Source organism: Antechinus flavipes, chromosome 4 (genome assembly GCF_016432865.1).
Source record: "Antechinus flavipes isolate AdamAnt ecotype Samford, QLD, Australia chromosome 4, AdamAnt_v2, whole genome shotgun sequence".
Classification (NCBI taxonomy): Eukaryota; Metazoa; Chordata; class Mammalia; order Dasyuromorphia; family Dasyuridae; genus Antechinus; species Antechinus flavipes.
In genome coordinates this window covers 350,152,396-350,176,450 of record NC_067401.1, presented here as the reverse complement: position 1 = coordinate 350,176,450, position 24,055 = coordinate 350,152,396, and the positions used below count along the sequence as shown (strand labels likewise).

Genomic DNA, 24,055 nt, shown 5'->3' with positions numbered 1-24,055 from the left:
AGCCAATTTTTAAGGGTAGATATCCACATGCCCATAACAATCTCTTTTATATCTCACTAAAATCACTCATGTGATAACTTAAGCCCATTATCTCTTTTCAGAGAGTTTTCACTGAAAATGTAAAACAGTGGGTCACCACCCTCTGAAGAGTAATACTTTGCAGTTCAGGCTTGGAAGAGGAAAAGAAAAGATATTATGGAATTGGCAAAGTATGTTTTCAGCATACCTTCTCATCCCTTTTTTCAGCAAGTCTGTATCTGTTGTGAGCTACTCACTCCATTTTCAATATCCCCAGTGTCTTGGCTAAGGATGTGTGGAATCATTTCCAACCAGCTGGATTGTTAAATTTTCAGTGTGAGCATTTACACCTAGGAAATCAGCAAATGTTACAAATAAGCATTGCTTGATTGATAGTCTAGATTTAAGAAGGTAATGGAGAAAATGTTAATGATGAAGATGAAAGATTTTTTTAAAGTGCATTTTCAGTATCTTCAGTAATCATTGCCCCTTAAGGAGTTAATAATTTAATAAGAAGTAAGACATATTTAATATATATATATATATATAATTATATATAATATTATACATAAAAACATATATACATACATACATACATACTTTCAACACAGATCCAAAATTGGTTTCAGTGCCTGCTCACCTTTCCTTTAAAAATTTGTGAGATTGTAGGAACCTGAGAGATTGAAGGAGAGGAAAAATATCAACATATAGTAGAGGGATGCTACCTAAGCTGGATCTTAAAGGGAGTATAAAGACTTAAAAGGGCAGAGATAGAGGCAGCCCAAGATTTTATTCCATGCTTGGGAAAAGCATACAAGTAGTCCAGTTCAGGGGATGGAATATGTAAAGATCGGAAGTGGGATACTAAGGAAATAAGGTGTAGAGATGAGTGGGAGCCAGGACTGTGGAGGGCTGAATCTGGTGGTTGTAGTGGGTTTGGAAAAGAGGGGTGACTTTCACCCAAGTAAAGAAAGGAGTCAAAAAACACTTAATGGAGGACATGGTGTGTCAATTGAGTCTGGAAAGAAGAGAGACTCCAACAATATTGTCCTGAGACAGAAAGTAGGGAAGTCATTGCAGACATGGAGAGAATGTGAGTCAATGTGTAGAGACAGAGGAAGAATAGAGGACAGAAAGAGTAATTTAATTTTCAAGGGAAATAATGTGAGATAAGGTGAGCTGGATAGGATAGAGTCAGTTTATGGAGGGCCTTGAATGTCAGATGCTTTATTAGACAGGTAATGGGACAATACTGAGGTTGTAGAATGACCTTATGGTGATGTATTAGGAAAATGACTCATAGCAGAATGATGACTTGTGGAGGGAAGAAGACTATTTGAAAGACTATTAGAATTCTAGCAGTGAGAGAAGATGAGGGCCTGGACTAGGGTATGTTATGGATAGTGGGTCAGGGGGACTTGATTATGAGAAACACTGTGAAGGTAGAAATGGTAGGGCTTGCCAACTAACTGAATGTAGAGGTCAAGGAAGATAAAAAAAAAACCAAAAAATTTTTCCTTCATCTGTTCCCAATGTATTTCTCCAATATTATTTTCCAAATTCTCCATGTTCCAGCCAAACTGGGTCATGTGTTGTTCCCCAAATATGCTTTGAACTTTCATCCATCTTTTGCTTCTGATCATACTATTCTTTTTGCTTGGAATACATTTGTTTCCATCTCTACCAGCTGAAGCAAAGTTTTATCAAAACTTTAATCCTCTGCTCAAATAGCATTTCCTCCAAGAAGCTGCCCTTAGTCACTTTAGCGAGAAGTGATTTTTCCCTCTTCTAAATACCTCTGAAATATCTTCTCTCGTTATGACACATTTCATACTATCTTGGATTATAAATACATATAACAAACTTCAGAAATAATCATAATTTTGCCATCAATTGATAAATAAACATTTATTAAATGCCACTTATGGACCAGGTACTGTGCTAAGTGTTTGAAATATATGTACAAAGGAAATAACAAATCCTACTCACAAAGAGCTTACATTCTATTCTAGCAAGGGAAATAAGTGTTTACAATGATGTAGGTCTGTGTACCCTAACAATAGCAGATATAATAGACCTTCTTCTACATGTGAAATTTTGAAAAGATTATTTACTTGTTGTTCACCTACTTTGTCTAAGTTTTCTGGTATATTATCTTTTGTAGTTTGCAGTTGACAATTCATTTTTTTTTTAACTTGGAAGGCAATGGGTGAAGTGGGAAGAGAATTAGAGATATGCTGGCGACAACTGGAAAGCTTGAGAATTTATTTTTAAATTTTTAGTGTGAGTATTTATACCCCAGAAATCAAGAAACCTTACAAATCAGGGTTATCTTGTTTTGTTGATTTTCTAGACTTAAGAAAGTAACAGAGAAAATCTAATACAGTAGATTAAATTGAAAAGTATATGCTAGCATATATATGTTTGCCCCAAAGCTGATCATTAAATATTTACCAGCACCCTTAGGAGAGGATAGAAGGAGATATAGAAAGAAGGAAAATCAGTTGATTTCTCAACACTGAAGGATTAATCTGAAACCTGAATTCCAGTTCTTTATAGCAGCATTGTTAAAAGGTTATATATTCCTGTTCACATTCATATTCAACTTTACCTTATTTGAAGGATGGAATTAAGTATAGCTTAACATTTCCAAATTTCCCTTAGAAATGTTTCAAGAAACTCCAAAATCCCTTTGAGAAAAGATAGTTTTGAGCCATTCTGCTTTGAAACTAATACTGTCTTCTATGATTTGGTGAGAGTGAGAAAACAGTTCCCTAGTTCTCCATTATTTATTCTGCAGTTTCTCTGTGAAGATGCCATGTTTTCCCTCAAAAACAAGTCCATTCTAAATGTCACCACCACACACCCCATCTGGGCTCTAAGAATCAAGCTGCCTTCTCTGTGAATCAGATGTTGTCACTCACTGTTAAGAGCCTTGGAGCTGAACTTTGTTGGCAGTTGGGATGAAGCTGGTCATGGCACGAAAGATTCTAGCTCAGCCCTCTGAGGCTACCCCTCCTGAAAAGAGCCATCCTTATTTTCTTGGAGAAGGCCATTGGAGAAGAAAGACCATAATAATAGTGTCTTTCATCATTGCTCCTATCATCCTTTTAGGAACATGTAATTAAAACAAAAACTAATAAGCCTCATTTAAGAATGTAATTATTTTACTCGGTCAAATTGCCACTTGAAACACTTTATCTCTATGAGGTTTTTGGAAAAGGGGACAGAAGGCAAGTTAACATAGCATGGAGTCTCTAAATTGCACATTTCACACATTACAACTAATAATAAGGACATGCAGTCCAAGATAGTGCAGACAGTATTGAAATAGTTGTATATCCTTGTAGATGAGTTCTGAAATGATGGGGAATGGGCAATGATGCTGGGGAAATTCTTGGGGGAAAAAAGTCCTGTTTCCTGCCTACCAACATCATTTCCCCATGATACTACCTTGTGCTCTCCCCTACCACATGACTTCTTCCAGAAAAAAAAAAAATCAGCAAGGAAATGTCTTAGATGGAGAGATAGAGCTGAAGGGAAACTGGCTCTGAGAAAAAGTCTCCTTCCATAAATGAAAAATCATTTCATTCAATCTCATGGATGGATATATCTAATTCTATTTATCAATGTTTATATACAATACAAAGAACTCAAAAATACAATTCTTTAAATCAAGATTTCTTCCAAAAAAAGCTATAGGGTTTTATCCTCTAACTGGGGAGAGAGGTTCATACTCCAATTGTTCCCTCCCCCCCCTTCCCCCAATCTTACCATTGTGGAAAGCTCCTAGTGTGGAAAGTCCTTCTATTGGCACAGATCAACAACTCATGTAAATTTATAGTCTTAGATGATTGCCTGGGACACTGAGAACTTAAGTGATTTTCCTGTGTTGACACAACTAGAACACATCAGAAATCGAACTTAAACACAGGCTTTCTTAATCCTAAGACCATCCATCTATCTATTATATGATGCTACCCTAAGATTATTGCCTAACATATTAGGAGTTACCAGTTCAAGTTTGCAGAAGCTGCATAAAATTTCAATTTTTCTCTATTAGGTTTAAATACTACAAGGGAAAAATGTATTTAAAATAAAACCTTTAAAACAATAAAGTATACATGATAAAACTAGGGTTTTTTTCCTTTTTTCCTTTTACTATTTCAAAAGAATCCAACTTCTAACAAATACTTCTGTCGGTTTTTTTCTGGGAATATTTGTAAATTTTTCATCTAAAAGTCTTATCTTACAGCTCCTTGGGATAATGCCATCACACAATCTTAGAGAGTAGAGGAAGGTACAAAATTAATGGAGGCGTGACATAAGCAAAGGCAGGTCCAGAAGTCACGGCTCAAGGGTACAATCCAATCATCTACCTGCATCTGGTAAGGACGCCCGCTATCCCATATATAAAATCAGGTTACAGTGAGTTCCAGGGATTGTGCAGGAGATGTGCACCAAGCAGCACAAATCCCCAAGAGGAAGACCCTGAGCTTCAGACCACTGTCTCCACAGCGATCGCATCAGGGTTGTCTTCCTGGCGTCTCACTTGCATCTCATCTTTGAAAGCCCTGTTGAGGACGACTTTTAAGGACTCCTTGAATGGTTTCTTCTTGCTGCTGCCCACGAAGAAGTAAATAAAAGGGTTTGCACTGCTGTTGATGGTGGAGAAGAGAAGGGAAATATGGTGCATGTTGCCAAAAGTTGGCCAGTACTCGTAGTACAGGAGGTAAAGGAGTCTCATGGGCATGGCGAAAATGAGGAAGATGATGATGGTGACCATGATGACTATGTAGAGTTTGGATGAGTGAGAAGTCCAGCTATTCCTGCGGATCTTCACCACCAGGATCACGCTGGAGACCACCATGAGAGGCGTGAACACGAGGAAGCTCAGAATGGAGATGAAAATAATGACGGCCCTGCAGTCACTCTGGGAATGGCCCTTCCTTCCAATGTCTATGCACATGACATGCTCCATAGTGGTCACCAAGCAGGAAAGGGCCCAGAGGAGGCCACAGACACAGGCGGACTGGTGCTTGGGCCGGTGACAGCGGTACCAGATGGGGTACAGGACCGACAGGCAACGCTCTACGCTGATGGCTGTCAGGAGGTAGAGGCCCGTGTTGTAGCCAAACAGAAAGGTCACCGACAAAGTAACAATGGTGTAATAGTACCCAGAAGAGAGCTCGTAATCTAGAGCATAGTCAACCGATAAGATAAAGATACAAAAGAGCAGAGAGATGTCGGCAATAGACAGGTGGGTGATGTAGACGGTGAAGGGGTTCCGCCTCATTCGGAAACAGAGAAACCACAGAAGAATTCCATTTTCCACAAAGCCCAGGGGGGAGATGCTCATGATGACCCAGTGCACGATTGGGATTTTCCGATCCACATCTCCCGTGGAAGTGTTCCTGTGGCTGGAAGTATTCCCCAGTGCTTCAGGGACGAGAGATGTCAGGTTTGCTTCATCCATGAGGGGGTCTCAGAGGGGGGCTTCTGTTCTGGGAACAGTTCCACAAATATGCCATACAATCAGCGAGCCTAAGCAGGAGAGAGAAATTAGTTATAAGGGGTACGCTCTAAACCTTTTTAAGGAGAGACAATACAGTTTCTTTCTGAGTATGACAATGATGGGGAAGGGTGATTCCATAACCTTTCATGATCCCCACTCCTTTATAATTCTATATTAATGTGCATGTGTATATGTATATAATGTATATATATAATAATCTATATGATAAACATTTATAATATATGTAATGGATATGCATATATTAAATATATTATGGATATGTACACATAGTAAATATTTATAATACATATGTATATATTATATATATTCTATACATGTATATTATAAATATTTCTAATATAGGTATATATTAGACATGTATGTATATTGTAAATATATGTATGCACATTACATACACAATATATACATACATGTGTATATTGTAAATATTTATAATATTTGCATATATAAAATATATTTTATACATGTCTATGCATATTATAAATCTTTATAATATATGCATATATTACACATATATTATATGCATGTAAATGCATATTATAAATATTTGTAATATTTGTCTGTTACATTTATTATATACATGTATATATGTGTGTTGTAAATATTTATATGTCTATATTACACATATTATATGCATGTATATGTATATTGTAAATATTTATAGTATATATATTGTATACATGAATGTGTATATTGTGAAATATTATGTGTATTATATATATTATAAAAATGCATGTATATGCATATTGTAAATATGCATAATATGTGTGTCAGTCACATCTTATTGTATACACATATGTGCCTGTTGTAAGTTTGTTACATATATAACATATACATTGCACACATGTATGTGTATATTATAAATATTTATTCTATACATGTATATGTTACAATATATACATGTCTGTATATTGTGAATATTTATAATATATGTCTCTATTGCATATATATTATATACATGTATATGTATTTTGTAAATATAATATATATGTGTGGAGAGACAGTGAGAGAGAGAGAGGGGGGGAGAGAGAGAGAGAGAGAGAGAGAGAAATCCCAGCTGGAAGGAGCCTAGTTAAAGCACCAGCTTGCCCAGCAGGATGGCACATCCCTATAGTTTTGCTAGTGCTCCCAGCTGAGGCTGGTGATTCACTTGCTTGGAAGCTCTGAGTTGCAATCCGCCAAGGTGTCCACACCAAGTCCTTGGGAGGAGGCGACGTGGGGAAGGGGGGAAGCTATGCTGCCTAAGAAAGGGCAAACCAATTCAGACCATACACAAATCAGGCCAGAGGTCTTCCATTAATCACTGGTGGGATGAATGGACACTGGGGGGAAAAAGAGCACCGGGTTGGGAACTGTTTAGTTCCTAGTCAAAACTTTGTTTGATTCTGAAAAATCTCTAAGTAAAATAGCCAAGCTTGGCCATAAGAAAATGCCTCTCCAGCTCTTCATTGAAGAGGGTGTAACAGAACTATGGCTGTGGAACATTACATATATTCTCAGACTCAATTGATATATAGATTAGTTTTGCAGAAAATGTTTCAATTTTTCTTTCTTTTTAGTCTTTGTTCCAGGAGATGGAGATAGTGGAAGGAGGGCTCTATTTGGAAATGAAATTGACATAAAAACAAAAATGTATCAATAGAACATTAAAAAAGAAAAGAAAGTCACTTCGCCTTCCTCTATTTTATTTTTCCTTCCTTTTATAACTGAGATGAGGAATCTGGGAAGATGATGGAGTAGACAGTAAATTTCAAGCTCTCCAGATTTCCCCCACAAACAGAACAAATTTGTGCTTCAAGACTAACATAAATTGGTGAAAAACAAGAAGATGGGGCAGAACAGGGGTCTTCCTGGGACAATCCAAAGAAGACCCGAAGAAAATCCCAGTCTGGGGATTAACACCTATAAAGGGCCAACACCTCGGGTCTGGCTCTGCACAAACACAGGGAGGCTGCTGGATGTGGCTGAAGCTGCAGCCACAAGAACTTGCACCTCCTGGAGAGAATGGGGAGTCAGGGATCTGAGCCCAGGAAGACATGGTCCTGGGTGAGGAGGAACCAGCACATGGATGAGTGCAGAGGCAATGGACTCAGAATGTTGCTGGCTGGAGCACTGGCAGGCAGGGGGAGATAGGAAAGGAGGGGAGCTCTTGGTTTGGGGTTTCAGGTCAAAGAGGAGATCTAAAGGGAAACTAGAGGCACCATACCCCCACTTCACAATGAGTGGTATTTGCACTAATATTTCTCATTTAAAAAAAAATGAATCAGCAACAAAGAAAGAATTCCACCATAGAAACTTACTATTGGGAACAGGGATAACTGAGGTTCCTCTTCAGAGGAGGACACTGAAGTAAAAAAAGTTTCTTCTACCCCAAAGAATAATGGTAAATGGCTCCATGCTCAGAGAGATTTTATAGAAGAACTAAAAAAAAAAAAAAAAGAATTTAAAAATCAAATGAGACACACTGGGGAAAAACTAAAAAAAAGTAAAAATAAAAAAATAAAAACCATCCAAGAAAAACAATACATTTTCAGAAATATATAACATATGGGTAAAAACATCTGAGAGAACAGGACAAGAACATTGCTGATAAGCATTTAACCAAGAATTAACCTGGAAGTGATACTAAAACACAAGGTTGTCAACATGTAGCCATTTAGGAGGTTTGACCCCTATTTTATCTTAGAAGATAGTTACCTATAAGCCTCTATGTGTAGATATATATGTATATATATATATTTGTGTGTGTGTATATATATAATATATAAGCAATAAAAATCACTTATCTCCATACATTTCATATATATATATATACATATATATATATATGTATATATATATATATGAACATGATGTGTTCCATGGTGGTCACCAAGTAAGAAAGAACCCAGAGCAGGCCACAGACACAAGCAGAATGGTGTTGGAGGCGGGGACATTGGGTCCAGAACAAAGGAATTAACTCTGGCTCAGTGCAGATTTGTCTCTGACACATAATATTTGTGTTGTGTTGAGTAAGTCTCTCAATATCCAAATACTCTTTCTTATCTATAAAATGGCAGGGTTGGGCTAGAGGGTCTCAGAGATGACTTCCTCTAGACCCCAGATCCATGGTCCTACAATATAGAACAGAAATTGCCAACTCTGCTCCCTCTGCCTAATTCCTTCTCTCTTTCCCAGACAGATTTACAAAGAGATCAAAAGCAATATGGCAGGATTAAAAAACATGTCACCCCAACTCCACAGATCTTGAAGTTTACTAAATGAGTTTTTTTTTCCTTTTTTCTTTTTAAACCTTTTTTATTTTCAAAACATATGCATGACTAATTTTTCAATACTGACCCTTGCATAGCCTTGTGTTTCAGATTTTCCCCTACTTCTTCCACCCCAGATGGCAAGCAATCCAATATATGTTAAGCATGTTAAATATATATGTTAAATCCGATATGGGTAAACATTTATATTATTCTCTGGTTGCACAAGAAAAATCAGATCAAAAAGGAAAGAAAATGAGAAAGAAAACAAACTGCAAGCAAACAACAACAAAAAGAATGAAAATATTATGTTGTGATCCATACTCGGTTCCCACTGTCCTCTCTCTGGGTACAGCTGGTTCTCTCTATCACAAGATCACTGGAAGTAGTCTGAATCATCTCACTGTTGAAGAGAGCCATGTCCATCAGAATTGATCATTGTATAGTCTTCTTGCGGTGTATAATGATCTCCTCGTTCTGCTCATTTCATTCAGCATCAGTTCACTTAAGTCTCTCCAGGCGTCTCTGAAATCATCCTGCTGATTGTTTCTTATGAAACAACAATATTCCATAATATTCATATACCACAATTTATTCAACCATTCTCCAATTGATGGGCATCCATTCAGTTTCCAGTTTCTTGCCACTACAAAGAGGCTGCCACAGACATTTTTGCATATGTGGATCACTTTCCCTCTTTTAAGATCTCTTTGGGAATTAAGCTCAGTAGAAACACTGCTGGATCAAAGGCATGCACAGTTCCATATTGCTCTTCAGAATGGTTGGATCCATTCACAACTCTACCAACAATGTATCAGTGTCCCAGTTTTCCCACATTCTCTCCAAATTCATTATCTTTTCCTGTCATCTCAGCCAATCTAAGAGGTGTGTAGTGTTGTCATCCCTCAGAGTTGTCTTAATTTGCATTTCTCTGATTAATAATGATTTAGAGCACCTTTTCATATGATTAGAAATGGTTTTAATTTCTTCATCTGAAAATTGCCTGTTCATATCCCTCAACCATTTATCAACTGGAAGATAGCTTGAAGTCTTATAAATTTGAGTCAATTCTCTATATACTTTAGAAATGAGGCCTTTATTAGAACCCTTAAATGTAAAAATGCTTTCCCAATTTACTGTTTCTCTTCTGATTTTGTCTGCATTAGTTTTGTTTATACAAAAACTTTTTAATTTAATGTAACCAAAATTATCTATTTGATGTTCAATTATGAGTTCTAGTTCTTCTAAGCGAGATCTTTAGGACACTTGAAGAAATATAGATCCAGGGCCAAGGATTGGCCAAGAATGAAAAGGATTGAAAAAAATTTTCTAACTCTAAGTCAAAAAGAACATTGAAATCATTGAGTCTGAATCTCTTCCCTTTGACTCATGATATAATCAAATGTTAATCTTATAAAATCTCATAAAAAAAAGTTATAATCTTATATAATTCTGCAAATGGTAGAATCTATAGTACCAAATTTTAGGAGCAGCAAGGGAAATCAAAACCCACTTAAAGATGTCAAATCAAGCTCATGATATAAATTTCAACATGATTTTTTTCCTGTGTATTTTTTAAAATATTGCTTTATGCCATTTCTAGTCATATGAAAAAAAATGCTCTAAATCACTATTGGTTGAAGAAATGTGGATTAAGATAACTCTAAGGTACCACTACACACCACATTGACTAGGATGACAGGAAAAAATAATGAAAAACGTTTGAGGGGATGTGGGAGAACTAGGACACTGATACATTGTTGGTAGAACTGTGAACGGATCCAGCCATTGTGGAGAGCAGTTTGAAATTATGTTCAAAAAATTATCAAACTGTGCATACCCTTTGACCCAGCAGTGTTCGTACTAGGCTTATATTCCAAAGAGATGTTAAAGGAGGAAAAGGGACCCACATGTGCAAAAATGTTTGTGGCAGCTCTTTTTCTAATGGTAAGAAACTGGAAAATGAATGGATGCCCATCAATTGGAGAGTAGCTGAATAAATTATGGTATATGAATGTTATGGAATATTATTGTTCTATAAGAAATGACCAGAAGGATGATGTCAGAGAGGCCTGGAGAGACTTACATGAATTGATGCTAAGTGAAATGAGCAGAACCAGGAGATCATTATACATGGCAACAACAAGATTATATGATGATCAATTCTGCTGGACATGTCTTTTTTCAACAGTGATTCAGGCCAATTCCAATTGTGATGAAGAGAGCCCTCTGCATCCAGAGAGAACCATGGGGACTGAATATGGATTACAACATATTATTTTCACCTTTGTTATTCTTGTTGTTTGTTTGTTTGTTTTTTCTTTCTTTGTTTGTTTCTTTTTCTGTTTAGAAAAATTGCAGCTAGGTGGGGTAGTAAATAGAGCATCAGTCCTAAAGTCAGGATAACCTGATTCTTCTAAACATATTTTCACATTTATCATGTTGCACAAGAAAAATCAGATCAAAAAGGAAAAAAAATGAAAAAGAAAAAAAAAGCAAGCACAACAACAAAAGAAGGTTAAAATACTATGTGGTTATCTACATTCATTTCCCATAGTTCTCTTTCTGGATGCAGATGGCTCTCTTCATCCCAAGTCTATTAGAATTAAGGCCCAATTTCTTTTTTTTCCTTTTTTTTATTATTAAAGCTTTTTATTTTCATGCATAGATATATATGCATAGATAATTTTCAACATTCACCTTTGCAAAATCTTGTGTTCTGAATTTTTCTCCCTTCCTTCTCTCCAGTCCCTTCTCTTAGACAGCAAATAATCCAATATATGTTAAACATGTGCAATTTTTCTACATATATATTTCCACAGTTATCATGCTGCACAAGAAAAATCAGATCAAATATCTGAAATAATGAGAAGGAAAACAAAAAGCAAGCAAACAACAATAAAAAGAGTGAAAACACTATGTTGGGATTCACAATCCATCCCCACAATCTTCTCTCTGGATTCAGATGGCTCTATCACAAGAGCATTGGAACTAGTCTGAATCATCTTATTGTTGAAGAGAGCCATGTCCATCAGAATTGATCATCATATAATATTGATGTTACCATGTACAATGATCTCCTGGTTCTGCTCATTTCACATAGCATCAGTTCATGTAAGTCTTTTCCAAGCCTCTCTGTATTCATCTTGCTGGTTGTTTCTTATAGAACAATAATATTCCATAACATTCATATACCATAACTTATTCAGCCATTCTCCAATTGATGAGCGTCCAACTCAGTTTCCAGTTTCTTGCCACTATAAAAAAGGCTGCTACAAACATTTTTGCACATGTGGGTCCCTTTCCCTCCTTTAAGATCTCTTTGCGATATAATCCCAGTAGAAACTCTGCTGGATCAAAGGGTATGCACAGTTTGATAACTTTTTTAGCATAGTTCCAAATCGCTCTCCAGAATGGCTGGATCATTTCACAATTCCACCAACAATGTATCAATGTCCCCGTTTTCCCACATTCCCTCCAACATTCATCATTATCTTTTCTTGTAATCTTAGTCAATCTGGCAGTGGTATCTCAGAATTGTTTTGATTTGCATTTCTCTGATGAATAGTGATCTAGAGCACCTTTTCATATGACTAGAAATGGTTTCAATTTCTTCAACTAAGAATTGTTCATATCCTTTGAACATTTATCAATTGAAGAATGGCTTGAATTCTTATAAATTTGAGTCAATTCTCTATATATTTTAGAAATTAAAGGCCCAATTTCTTAATTATTTTTTCTTCTTTTAACACAATGTTAATATTGTCCTTATTATAATGATAATTAACATTTAGTTAATGCTTTAAGGCTTGCAAAGCATTTTACATATAATAATTATTTGAGTCTCATAACTTTTTGTTAAAATATAATAAATAAATACTAAACATATAGTAATGTTATAGTATTCTCAATTATAGATAAGAAAATTAAGATTTAGAGAAATGTGACTAACATATGGTAACTCAGAAAGTCCTAAATTCAAATTTAGCCATAGAATTATTACCTATGTGATTTTTGGGCAAGTCACTTTGCCTCAATTTCCTCATCTATAAAATGAGCTGGAGAAGAAAATAGTAAATAGAATCTTTGCCAAGAAAATCCCAAATGGAATCATGAAAAGTCATATATAGCTGAGAGAATTGAACAATAGTAACAAACTTAGCTAAAAAGTATTAGTGGCAAGATTTAGATCCAGATATCCCTGACTTCAAATATAGCACTGTATCCCTTATGTCACACTATTGTATTATCTTTTTTATTCAGTAAGAAACTTGTATTTAGTTAATTATTGTATAACATTTAATGATAATATTATTTCTATTTTTTATCTTGAATTTTTTTCACATAAATTCTATGTATAATTTTAAAAAATATTTTGTGTATCCAAAAAATTTTTATTTTGTCTCTATTTTTAAAGTCTTTAAAATATATGCAGTAATTAACTTTTTATAAGATTATAATGCAATACAGCCTTTGATAAGACTAGCCTTTGGTACTGGTACACACACATACATACACACACACAGACACACACACACACACACACACACACACACTCTTTTTTAAAAGTAACCTTGAATAACTAATTTAAATAGAAAATTATTAGGTTAAAAAGAATACTAAGTTATGGCAATAATTCAATTCTATATGAAGCAAAAATAGTTTAGCCTACCTATCTTTTCATATTATCATGGATTAAAGAGAAATAATATTTAGTGTGTTATTAAATGGGTAGTAGGAAATAAAGACAGGATTGGTGTGGCTTGGAGGGAATGATTTCATACTGAAGCGTTATGTACTACATGATTGTTGTTGTATTGAATATAATATTTCTGCTTACACTTCCTAGATTGAAATTTCAGAGAAGGCCCCTTAAATCTCCCCTTATGTCTTCTCAGTGCCTAAAGAAACAGTATCTTCTGTCCTGCTGCAATATGGAGTCTACTCTATAGCCAGGTAGAGAGAAAATAGAAATCCATGGGCTGTCTTTATGACTTCACCTTTTTTCCAACTTTTTTTTTTTTTCCCCCTTTTCCTCAAGTAGATAGCCCAGAGTTATGAAAATAAAGTCTTCCACGATCTGGGCCAGATTCTTCAACTTTGCCATACTCAGGGAAACCTGGGCATTTTATCTATAGAAACAACGCTTGACTGTAAATTTCCCTGGTTCATTTAATAGAAATTTTAAGTGGAAAGAAAACTACAAAGATACTAAAGAATGCCTAATTTATCTTCCAGAAACTCTTTAGCCTCTAAGTGTCAGTCTTTCAGGTTCTCAAGTTTAGATGGTACCTACATATAAATAGCCTTAAAAGCTGAAGTACAAATAAATAAGGTAGACTGCTAATTTCAGGAGCCAAGAGAAAATTTTTTTCTAGGGTTGCCTCCCTTTCCCCACCAATATCTCTCTTCTGATCTGATATTGCCTGAAACTCTTTTAATAAGGAGAAGAGGAAATTTGTTGTTTGTTTTTTTTCTTGGTTAGAGATAATACTTGAAACAGGGAAAGTATGTACTTTAAAATCTCCACAAATATATATAGCTGATGTTAAGATACTTTCCAAGAGAATTTCTTATTTGGGTTAAGGTGGGAAAGCGAGAGGGAACCCACACAATGAGGGAAACATAAATTGCCTATTTGAGAGGCAGATATTATTGACTTTAAAGATAACTCCAAACTTTAGTAGTGGGATCTAGGAAAGTTACTTAGCAAAACTGAGAAGAGAACTTTTCTTTTTTTTTTTTTTAATTTGCTAAAGAGTTTTATGTGCATTAAATTATTTAGTTCTCTTATATTACAGAAGCAAATACATGAAGCTTTTTATACTCTGAATTATATACTATTATTATGGATTTAGTTTTTTTTTAATTAAAGCTTTTTACTTTCAAAACATATGCACAGATAATTTTTCTTTTTTTATTATAGCTTTTTATTTACAAGATATATGCATGAGTAATTTTTCAGCATTAACAATTGCAAGACCTTTTGTTCCAACTTTTCCCCTCCCTCCCCCTTCCCCCTTCCCCAAGTTGACCAATACATGTTAAATATGTTTAAGTATAAGTTAAATACAATATATGTATACATGTCCAAACAGTTATTTTGCTGTACAAAAAGAATCGGACTTTGAAATAGTGTACAATTAACCTGTGAAGGAAATCAAAAGTGCAGGCGGACAAAAATAGAGGGATTGGGAATTCTATGTAATGGTTCTTAGTCATCTCCCAGAGTTCTTTCCCTGGGTGTAGCTGGTTCAGTTCATTACTGTTCTATTAGAACTGATTTGGTTCTCACAGATAATTTTTCAACATTGAGCCTTGCATAGCCTTGTGTTCCAAATTTTCCCCTCTTTCCCCACATCCCCTCCCCTAAATGGCAAGCAATTCAAATATATGTTATACATGTTAAAATATATGTTAAATCCAACATAATATATGTTAAATCCAATATAATACCCAATTTTAGACAATTATCTTGCTATACAAGAAAAATCAGATCAAAAAGGAAAGAAAATGAGTAAGAAAACAAAATGCAAGTGAGAAGAGAATTTTTCTAACACAGGATCACCAGTTAGGCCACAGATGTAGCTCTCAGGGGCTACAAGGGAGAGATTGAGGTTGGTGGACCACTTGGGCTCAGAGTTTCTGAACTGATGGGATATGAATACTAAGTCCTATGTGGCGAGCCTGCGGGAAGTGGGTGGGGTGGGAACAAGGCTCTTGAGTGGGGGCTGAAATTCTAGCTCTGCTAAATTGGAAGACCTGGTCTCCCCCTAAGGTGTATACCTCAGCGTACCAAGCCTTTCCCATCATTCTGCTTTCCCCCCATCACACCTCAGGGCTGACCATACTCATTTTTCTTTTTAGTTCCAAAGTGGAATAAACTGCAGCCTTTAACTCATAATCTGAAATGGCATGGCCTTGATTTCCTCTTAATGAACTTCAGTTTTTATTACTAGCAGAACCAAAGGTACTTTGGGTATCTGAAGGCATTTCCCTCAGGTAGATTGTTAGGGCTTCAGATGGAAGTCAGAATCAGAATGAAACAAAAAGGATCTCCAGAGTTTAAAGGCTGCTTGAAGCATCCTGAATCCTCTTAGAAAATCCCTTCAGAAACCTTTGGTTAAAGGGGAAAACACCAAACAAATAAAATAAAACCTCAATGTCACATTCCTATAGGGAAAAAAAAAAAAGATATATGTGTATGGGGCTGAGGGAGGGGTTTAGGGATAGTTCATTCAATCTATATCAACAATGGCATATGGTAGCCAAAAAAGTTGATGCAATCGTGCTTTCAAGGAGGAAGAGAGTTCAGAACTAGGGAAGGCTTAGTTCCTCTGGGCTCTTGATCCAGCTAGAACAAATCTAGAATATTGCTTTCATTGTTGTTCATTACTTTTCAAGAAAGACATCAATAAGCCACAAAATGCTAAAGGGTTCAAGATCATGCCATATAAATTTCAATCAAAAGACCCTAAGATTTAGAGCTGAAAGGAAAATTAGGAACTGTCTAGTCTAATTTTTTCATTTTATAGATATGGAAATTGAAACCCAGAGAGGTTAGGACTTACATAAATCAAAAAATAATAATTATCATATATGCATGTGTATATATACATAGATATATATAAATACACATATATAATGTATATAATTTTAATGTTTGCACAGAACTTCACATATATTATCTTATTTGAGCATTACCACAATCCTGGGATGTTATTATCCCTATTTTACAGATGAGAAAACTGAGGATAAGACAGGTAAGTAACATTAAGCCCAGGCCCACAGAGTAAGACTCTAAGAGAAAAGATCTGAATTCAGGTATTTTTTAATTCCAAATTCAATACTCTAGCTACTGTACCACTTAGCCATCCTGTTACTTATAGAATTACTGAGTGACTGAGGAGTGATGGATTGTTTTTAACTATACGGAGGGCTAGCATATTAAAAGAGACATTAGATTTGTTCTGTTTGACCCTACAGAAGGGCAGAACAAGGAGTAACAGAGAGATGACTACACAGAGGTTGAATGTAAGGAAAAATTCTCTAACAATTAAAGTTATCAAAGGAAAAGAATGGTCTGCCTAGCCAAAAAAAAAAAAAAAAATGGTTTCCCTCTTTCCTGGAGGTCTTCAAGCAAAGGTGCATGGAAATTTGTAAGGTTTGTAGTAGAGTGAATACTTGTTCAGATATAAATTGAGCGAAATATCCTCCACATGTTCCATTCATCTCTGAAACTGAAAATGTCCATACTTCATTTTTGGCTAATGGGAGCCAGGTGAAGCAGAGTTGTATAACTTCATGAGCCTCATTGTCTCTCTTCCAGAGTCAAAGTCCAGAGGCAGAATAAAAAGTCAAAATGATTGTCAATAGCCCAAAATGCAGTGGATGACTTTGGCATCTTAGACCAAGCTCCAAAGGATTAATATACTTAATATATTATATTTATAATATACTTTATATATAAATTAACAAAATAAATTAATATCCTTAATAAGAGCACCCATTTCCTTGTAAAACAAATATCTATATGGGACTGAAGTCTCTCTATAACATCTACCTATTCCTTCTAGATCTTTTTTTAGGGCTAGGCAGAACCAATCTAATCTTTCTTCCAAAACAGCTTTCCAAAAGAATCCTTTTAAGCAACTACACTAAATAGAGTAAGACAGACTGCTCCCGGAAAACAAAAAGAATGCATCTCATTTCTTCTCTCTCCTCTTCAAGTCTGAGCTTAATTAATCTCTTAGAAATGTAGAAATGTATCCTTGAGAGGCTAACCCATCATACAAGATCTTGTCCACTCTATAGTCTTTTCCCTTCTAGAATAATTACCTTTTTTCAACTGACACTATTGGTTTGTTCTTGAGAACTTTTACAAAACACTTTGGCTATATATCAACCCTTCAAGTTTCCAAATGCTTTTCTGAAATGGCCTTCTCTAAATGATATGAGTGGGGCAGATTACAACCTGATTATAATCTCCCATGTTCCAGATGCAATGCTTCCTCCAAATTCTTGTATCAAGTCTTTCCTCATCAGGCATGTGCTATATTCAACTGGAATAGTAAGAGCTGATTATTAAATTTTCAAAGTGGGCATTTACACTTGCAAATTGGCAAATACTACAAATTAGAACTTTATTTATTGTTTTTTCTAGTTGTCTAGGTTTAATAAAAAGATGGAGAAAATGTTAATGAGGCAGATTAAATTTGAAAGTGTGTATTGTCAGAATTTTTTCCCCAAAGAGCAGGTTGTTAAAAACTCATTAGTATACTCTTGCCTCAGAGCCTTATAAAATGGAAATGGGAAAGAATAAGCAATAAACTGAAGAAATAACAAATGTTCTATGATGTTTGAGGAACTCTAGAGAAGTAGTATCCTCAGCCTGCTTTCCCAGACTTTCTTGAACACAATCAAGAAATGGGACAGAGGAAAGAACAATGAAAGTATCCTTCAATATTCCTGTCAATATTCCTTCAATATTACCTATCAGCATCTGACTTAATTGTCAATCAGAATCAAGCCTTAAAAAGTGTAGTTGAGTTATCAAGCTTTGATTAAGAACTAATTAAGGCTATCCCAGCCTGGCCTCATATCATGATAGCTTGATAGCATTAACAGCTTTAGTGGGCAGTGACATTACTGGAAAAGGGGTCAGGAAACCAAAAGGATTAACTGCCTCTTGTTAAAACATCAGATTATGACTAAATGTAGGAGTTATCTGATAATGAACCTTGGCTATGCTTCAAGAACTAGTCAACCACATTCAGACAGTAAGCCCACTCAAAATGCCCCTGGAGGAACCTGTGAGGGAAAAAAAAAAAAACTACTTGCATAAATTTAGGAACAATCATTAATTATTTGATTCGCTAATAATTGAATCAGAGATTTGGCAGATTTGCCACATGCCTATGACTAGAATATAAATTAAATCCTATCATAATGACCCTCCCTTCTTATAAGTTCAGGCAATTTTTGTGGCTGCAAAATTTTGTTTGAATAAGCATCCTAGAAATCATTACTATTCTATAGGGTCTGGAGATGAATGGAAGGCCAAATTTAAGGAGATTAGGGAATTAGTATTTTGATACTGGGAGAGATGTAGGTAGCTGGAGCATATATTTTTCTGCCTGGCACGCAGCATAACTCGGTTACAAAAACTCCCAATCAAGGTACAAAGGAAGTGATAGGAACCAAAGAATTTGGTGCACAGGATAAATCATTGTAGGGTAGCTAAGTGGCAGTGTCAGGTCTGAGGTCAGGAAGACTTCTGTTCCTGGATTCAAATCTGCCCTTAGACAGTAGGTATATGACCTGGGCAAGTCACTTAAGCCTGTTTGTCTCAGTTTCCTCATCTGTAAAATGAGCTGGAGAAGGAGATGGTCCACTCCAGTACCTTTGGCAAGAAAACCTCAAATGGGGTCAGTAAGAGTTAGACACGACTCAGAAAAAAAATGACTGAAAATATTAGTCATTTTAGAGATGAAATTCAACCACAAATCCTTCCTAAACTCAGGTTAAGTGTGATTTTTATCACACTACTCAGTGAACTAGGTTACCAGGAACAATTCTTTTAGGCAAGTACACTAAACAGAGTAAGATAGCATCTGTTCCCAGAAAACAAGAATGAATCTCATTTCTTTTCTTTCCTCATCAAGTCTGAGCTTAAGCAATCTCTTAGAAATATAGAGAGCTAGGGAGAGATTTCCATAGTTCCTTCCAGCTCTTTCAGACAGTCTTTGGTGTCTCTGGACAAGAAGGATAAATTAATTCACACTAAGGTGTTAATAACTCCAAGAACTCCTTCTCTTAAAGATATCTGCGTTTTAAGTCAGGAACACCACACTTTTAAGGAGAGGGAACTCAACATAAAAAATATGATGGAATTCTAGGCAACACGGCACCTGTGTAGAAGGGATGATTTTGGACTAGGAGAACCTTTTTGGCCCTCAAATAATATTTCATCCATGCCTTTTGTATATTAAGGTTGATTCTGCTTAGGGTCTGTAATTCTATGCAGGCTATAGAGCATATGTCCTTGTTTGGATAATTTAGTATTTCCTTCCCATTTCATCTCTGATAACATGGAGATAATACTTCTTAAGACATTTCTTTGAGTGATTTTAAGAAAATTCAAAGACATACCATGATAAGGGAATAATTAACCAAACTGAGATATATGAGCATTGGTATAATAAGGAGCAAATGAATATGAGGAATGCAGAGAAACATGGGAGGCCTTGTATGAACTGATACAGAGCAGAAGTAAGCAGAGCCATGAGTATCATTTGCATAATGACTCTAATGCTATAAATGCAAACAACAGGAAAAGATAGTAGAACACAGATTGATTGCAATGTCCAATTTTGATAAAACACACTTCTCTTCTTTGGAGAGAGAGGTGGAACAGAATGTTGCATGAACTGTTAGACACAGTCATTTTTTTTTCAGGTAATTTGGAACAATTGATCTTATTACAAAGTAAAGCGTAATAAGGGAAGTATGTATGAGGAAATGATTTGCTATTAAAAATCAATAAAATTTTATAAAAATAATAAGATAAAAACACTCTTTAAAAGAAAAGACTATAGAACACTTTGCCAATATGAATCTTATGTATATAATGCTATGTTATAAAAATTATTCAATATGTAGGGAAGTTAGGTGTGAATTTCTTTAAAAACTGAAATGTGATTGGTTGTGCCCTAATAGATATGTAGGCTATATTTATTTTTTAGCCAGAGAAAAACCAAAAAGGAAAAACAAGAAAGAGTATATAAGTGAAAACTAATGAAAATAATTCAAGTGAAAGTATCTTTGTTGTTTTCTGGAAACTGAATTGCAACTCCCCTGCAATTCTCCTACAATAATAACCTCTCAAACTCCCCCATGCCTCAGGCCCCTTATTCAACAAACCAAAATGAACCAAATGGAAACAAAGTTCAAGAGGAGCAATCCAGATATTTATACCCTGTCCTTAGATCCAGCCTTATAATGTTCTTTTTTTTCCCTGAGGTAATTGGGGTTAAGTGACTTTCCCAGGGTCACACAGCAAGGAAGAGTTAACACAGTGAGGAAGAGTTAAGTATCTGAGACCAGATTTGAACGCAGGTCTTCCTGACTTCAGGGCTGGTGCTCTATCCACTGCACCACCTAACTGCCCCTTTATAATGCTCTTATAGTAATATATAGTATTGTATAATTACACTATTATTTTGCGCTCCAAAGTACAATCCTGAAAAAAAAATTCTTTTCCCTGTTGGATTTCTCAAGGAAAGCATTAACACTTATTAAGTATCAAAGAGTTGGACGTAGAAGACACTTTGGACAAAATCCAATCCAGCAATTTATTTTTGACAGATGAGGAAATTGAAGTTGATATAGTTAAAGTCAGAGGCAGTGACAAAGCCAAGAGGAAAATTCATCTCTTTTAACTTACAGTTCCTTCAAGGATATCAAGAAATGAGATTTCCATAAATGGTGGTATTATATAGGATAGGAGCATTTTAACTGAATTAAATGACACATTAGCTATTCTTCTCATCACCCTATTCCAAATACATACTATCATACCTACACAGAGCAAGCAGAATACTTTTTCCCAAAAGGTGACAGAAAGATGAAATTTTTAATGATACATTACAGCCTTCTTATTGTACAAATTATTAAAATGACCTAAATCAGCACGAGATATCTTACCTAGTCAGCATCACTAAGATACTGCCTACACTCAAGATCATGACTTTCTTTTGTCAGAAACTTAGCCATCAATAATTGTTCTTCTATTTTGTAAACCACAAAGCTAGTGCTGATGCCTTGTACCCAAGAAGGGAGAAGCCAAGTAAATTCTGCTCTTCTTTGATTATCCGCTTAGAGCTGGAAGGGAGCCTAGAAATCATAGGGTCATAAATGTAAAGCTGAGAGAAACCTCAGAAGCCATTTCGTCTGATCCCTTCATTTTTCAAGGTAAAATGACTGGCCCAAGGTCACTTAAGCAGTGGGCAAACCCATCCCCTAATCCAAATTCAACACTCTTCCTAACATATCACCCTCTCTCTCCCTGACATGTGCAATTGCACACATTGTTCAAGTCAATATTCCAAAATCTTCCCTAGTAATAGGACCAGGAGATAGGGAGGCAAAGGGAGCATCAGACCTCTCCCAGCTCTCCTGTATCAGTCCAAACATCTGGCCAGAAGAAAACCACTTTTGCAACTTGAGATTCCCCCAACCAAAATATGACCTTAAAACCTTCGCCTCCTGATACCTTGAGTCAAGGAGAAGTTGCCTAATAGCAATTTTCAAAGAAGGCTGGAGAAGGTGTAAAACATCTGGCCCAAAACATCTAAGACCCAAGGACAAAGCTCTTTGAGGTAACATCGTAGACCCGAGCGAGCTTATTGACAACACACATCCAACAAGCAAACATCCAATATGTGACAGTGACCAACGCAGAAGCGATTTTCTGAATGATAGTTTTTCTTTTTATTCTGGTTGGGGGAAAAAAAAAAACTCTGGATAATTAAAATAGGAGCATAGACTTACTAATCTTATCTCATGGGAGAGTCCAGAGATGCTCATGGGCAGGATCCTCTTCAGTGTTCTGAGGCATCCGTCCAGAAGGGCAGGCTCCCCCTCCTCCCCCACCTCCAGGTGGAGGATCTCCAGCCTCAGTCACTCCTTGGAGGATGGCTGGAGCCTCCTTTCTCTACTGAAATAAAGGGCTGCTCTCCCACGACTGAAAATATTTGCGATGTGCCAAGCAGATGGTCCCACGCTTATCAGCAGAAGCTCTGCTTCCCATGGCATCATTCAGTGACACATCTGAGGGAAAATCTTCACACTGAACTGCAGTGGGCATGGAGGGGAGAGTGACATACGAAAATGGACCTGCTTCGGAGTCCAGTGAGGGGACTGAGCACATATGGTCTGAAGGACAAAGGGATGAATGACCTAAACTCATGGGAGTAGGAAGGGAAAACCTGACGGGGGGAAAACAGTTCCTTCTCCTCTTCTTTTTCTGTCTACCATATGCACAATTAAGTCTATAAGATCAAAGTGACCCCATTGGACAAATACAAAAAAAAAACTAGTTAGCTGGGAGGTTGAAGATAGCATTGAAGGCTATATCAGGATGCTCTGAGCATTCTCCTTACTTACCTAATTCTGGAAACTTTTTCCTGGGAACAAATGCTAAAATCAGAACTCAGATCTCTTCCTACACAAACAGAAATCTAAGATCTATTCACTTATATGTAACTTTTCCCCCTTTTCCATTACCTTCTTTTAGCTCATATGCTAAATGGCAATCCAAATCCTCTTGAGAGTGATGGGCAGAGTATCAGAGCACTTTACTCAGAGGAAATAATAAGAGTCAGAATTATAAGAAATGGCCAAAAAACCTCATACTAGGGCTTCCCTTTTTTCTAGATTATATCTTCAAGAAGATAAGTCAACAGCATGAGAAAGAGCAAATAACCTAGAGAATGGATCAGTTTAAAAAAGACAGAAAAGGGAACTTCACACTCTATGGCAAACAAATAGTTATGAAATTACATTTCTTCAGTTTGTTTTCTATAATAATCAAGACCAAACACACACAAAAGGATGGGAGCCAAGTCTGTCATGGGAAGATGGACCAGCTGTTCTGGTCTTCCTATAGAAAGAAGGAAATAAAAGGAAAGTAAGTCCCTAAAATCACTCCACCTCAACCCCAAACTGGAAAGCTCCAAATGCCTCCCAATTTACCTGCCCAATTTGTCCCTCAAACTCATGGAACACACTTTCATTACCTGATTCTTATTCCTCCAGGTACGTGAGAGTCCTGTCCACTGGAGTAGCTGGCATTTCTCAGAGAAAGCCTGGAAACTGAACATAAGGAACCATCAAAACAAGGCAAGTACAAGACAAAAGGGAAGACACCAGAATGTAGACAGGGATACATACAATTCTTCATTCACACACAAAGGACAATAAGAATAACATAAAAATAACAGGCCAATTGGGAATGAGATGGTGGCTGTTACAGATGAGAAGAGACACTGAAGGCAGGGAAGAACAAAGAAAAGGGCAAAGAGAAAGAAAGACAGAAGGAACTTTCCTGCTCTCCTATTTTGCAGTCTTTTTTTTCCCCCACGGAATGAGGGACCATCCAGATTTTATGAAAGATTCATTCTGTTCCTTTTGGGGGCTGTGAAAGCCCAGTTGTAACTGGAAGAGAGCCTGTGATGTCATTATTTAAGTC

General features: G+C 36.2%; 1 protein-coding gene across 3 annotated transcripts; it reads right to left on the bottom strand.

Annotated features, from left to right (window-relative positions):
* Nucleotides 1-1,911: 1,911 nt before the first annotated feature.
* On the bottom strand, nt 1,912-23,949 carry LOC127562387 (proto-oncogene Mas). Of its 3 annotated transcripts, XM_051998046.1 has the most exons (4): nt 23,604-23,949; nt 22,357-23,467; nt 7,855-7,975; nt 1,912-5,562 (listed from the first exon to the last, which is right to left on the bottom strand). In XM_051998046.1, exon 4 carries the CDS (start codon nt 5,492-5,494, stop codon nt 4,517-4,519), a length of 978 nt encoding a protein of 325 aa, XP_051854006.1. In that variant the 5' UTR covers nt 5,495-5,562; nt 7,855-7,975; nt 22,357-23,467; nt 23,604-23,949; the 3' UTR covers nt 1,912-4,516. The 3 variants fall into 3 exon arrangements, with proteins under 3 accessions (XP_051854006.1, XP_051854007.1, XP_051854009.1); XM_051998047.1 differs by lacking the exon at nt 7,855-7,975; XM_051998049.1 differs by lacking the exons at nt 7,855-7,975; nt 22,357-23,467.
* Between the last annotated feature and the right edge of the window lie 106 nt (nt 23,950-24,055).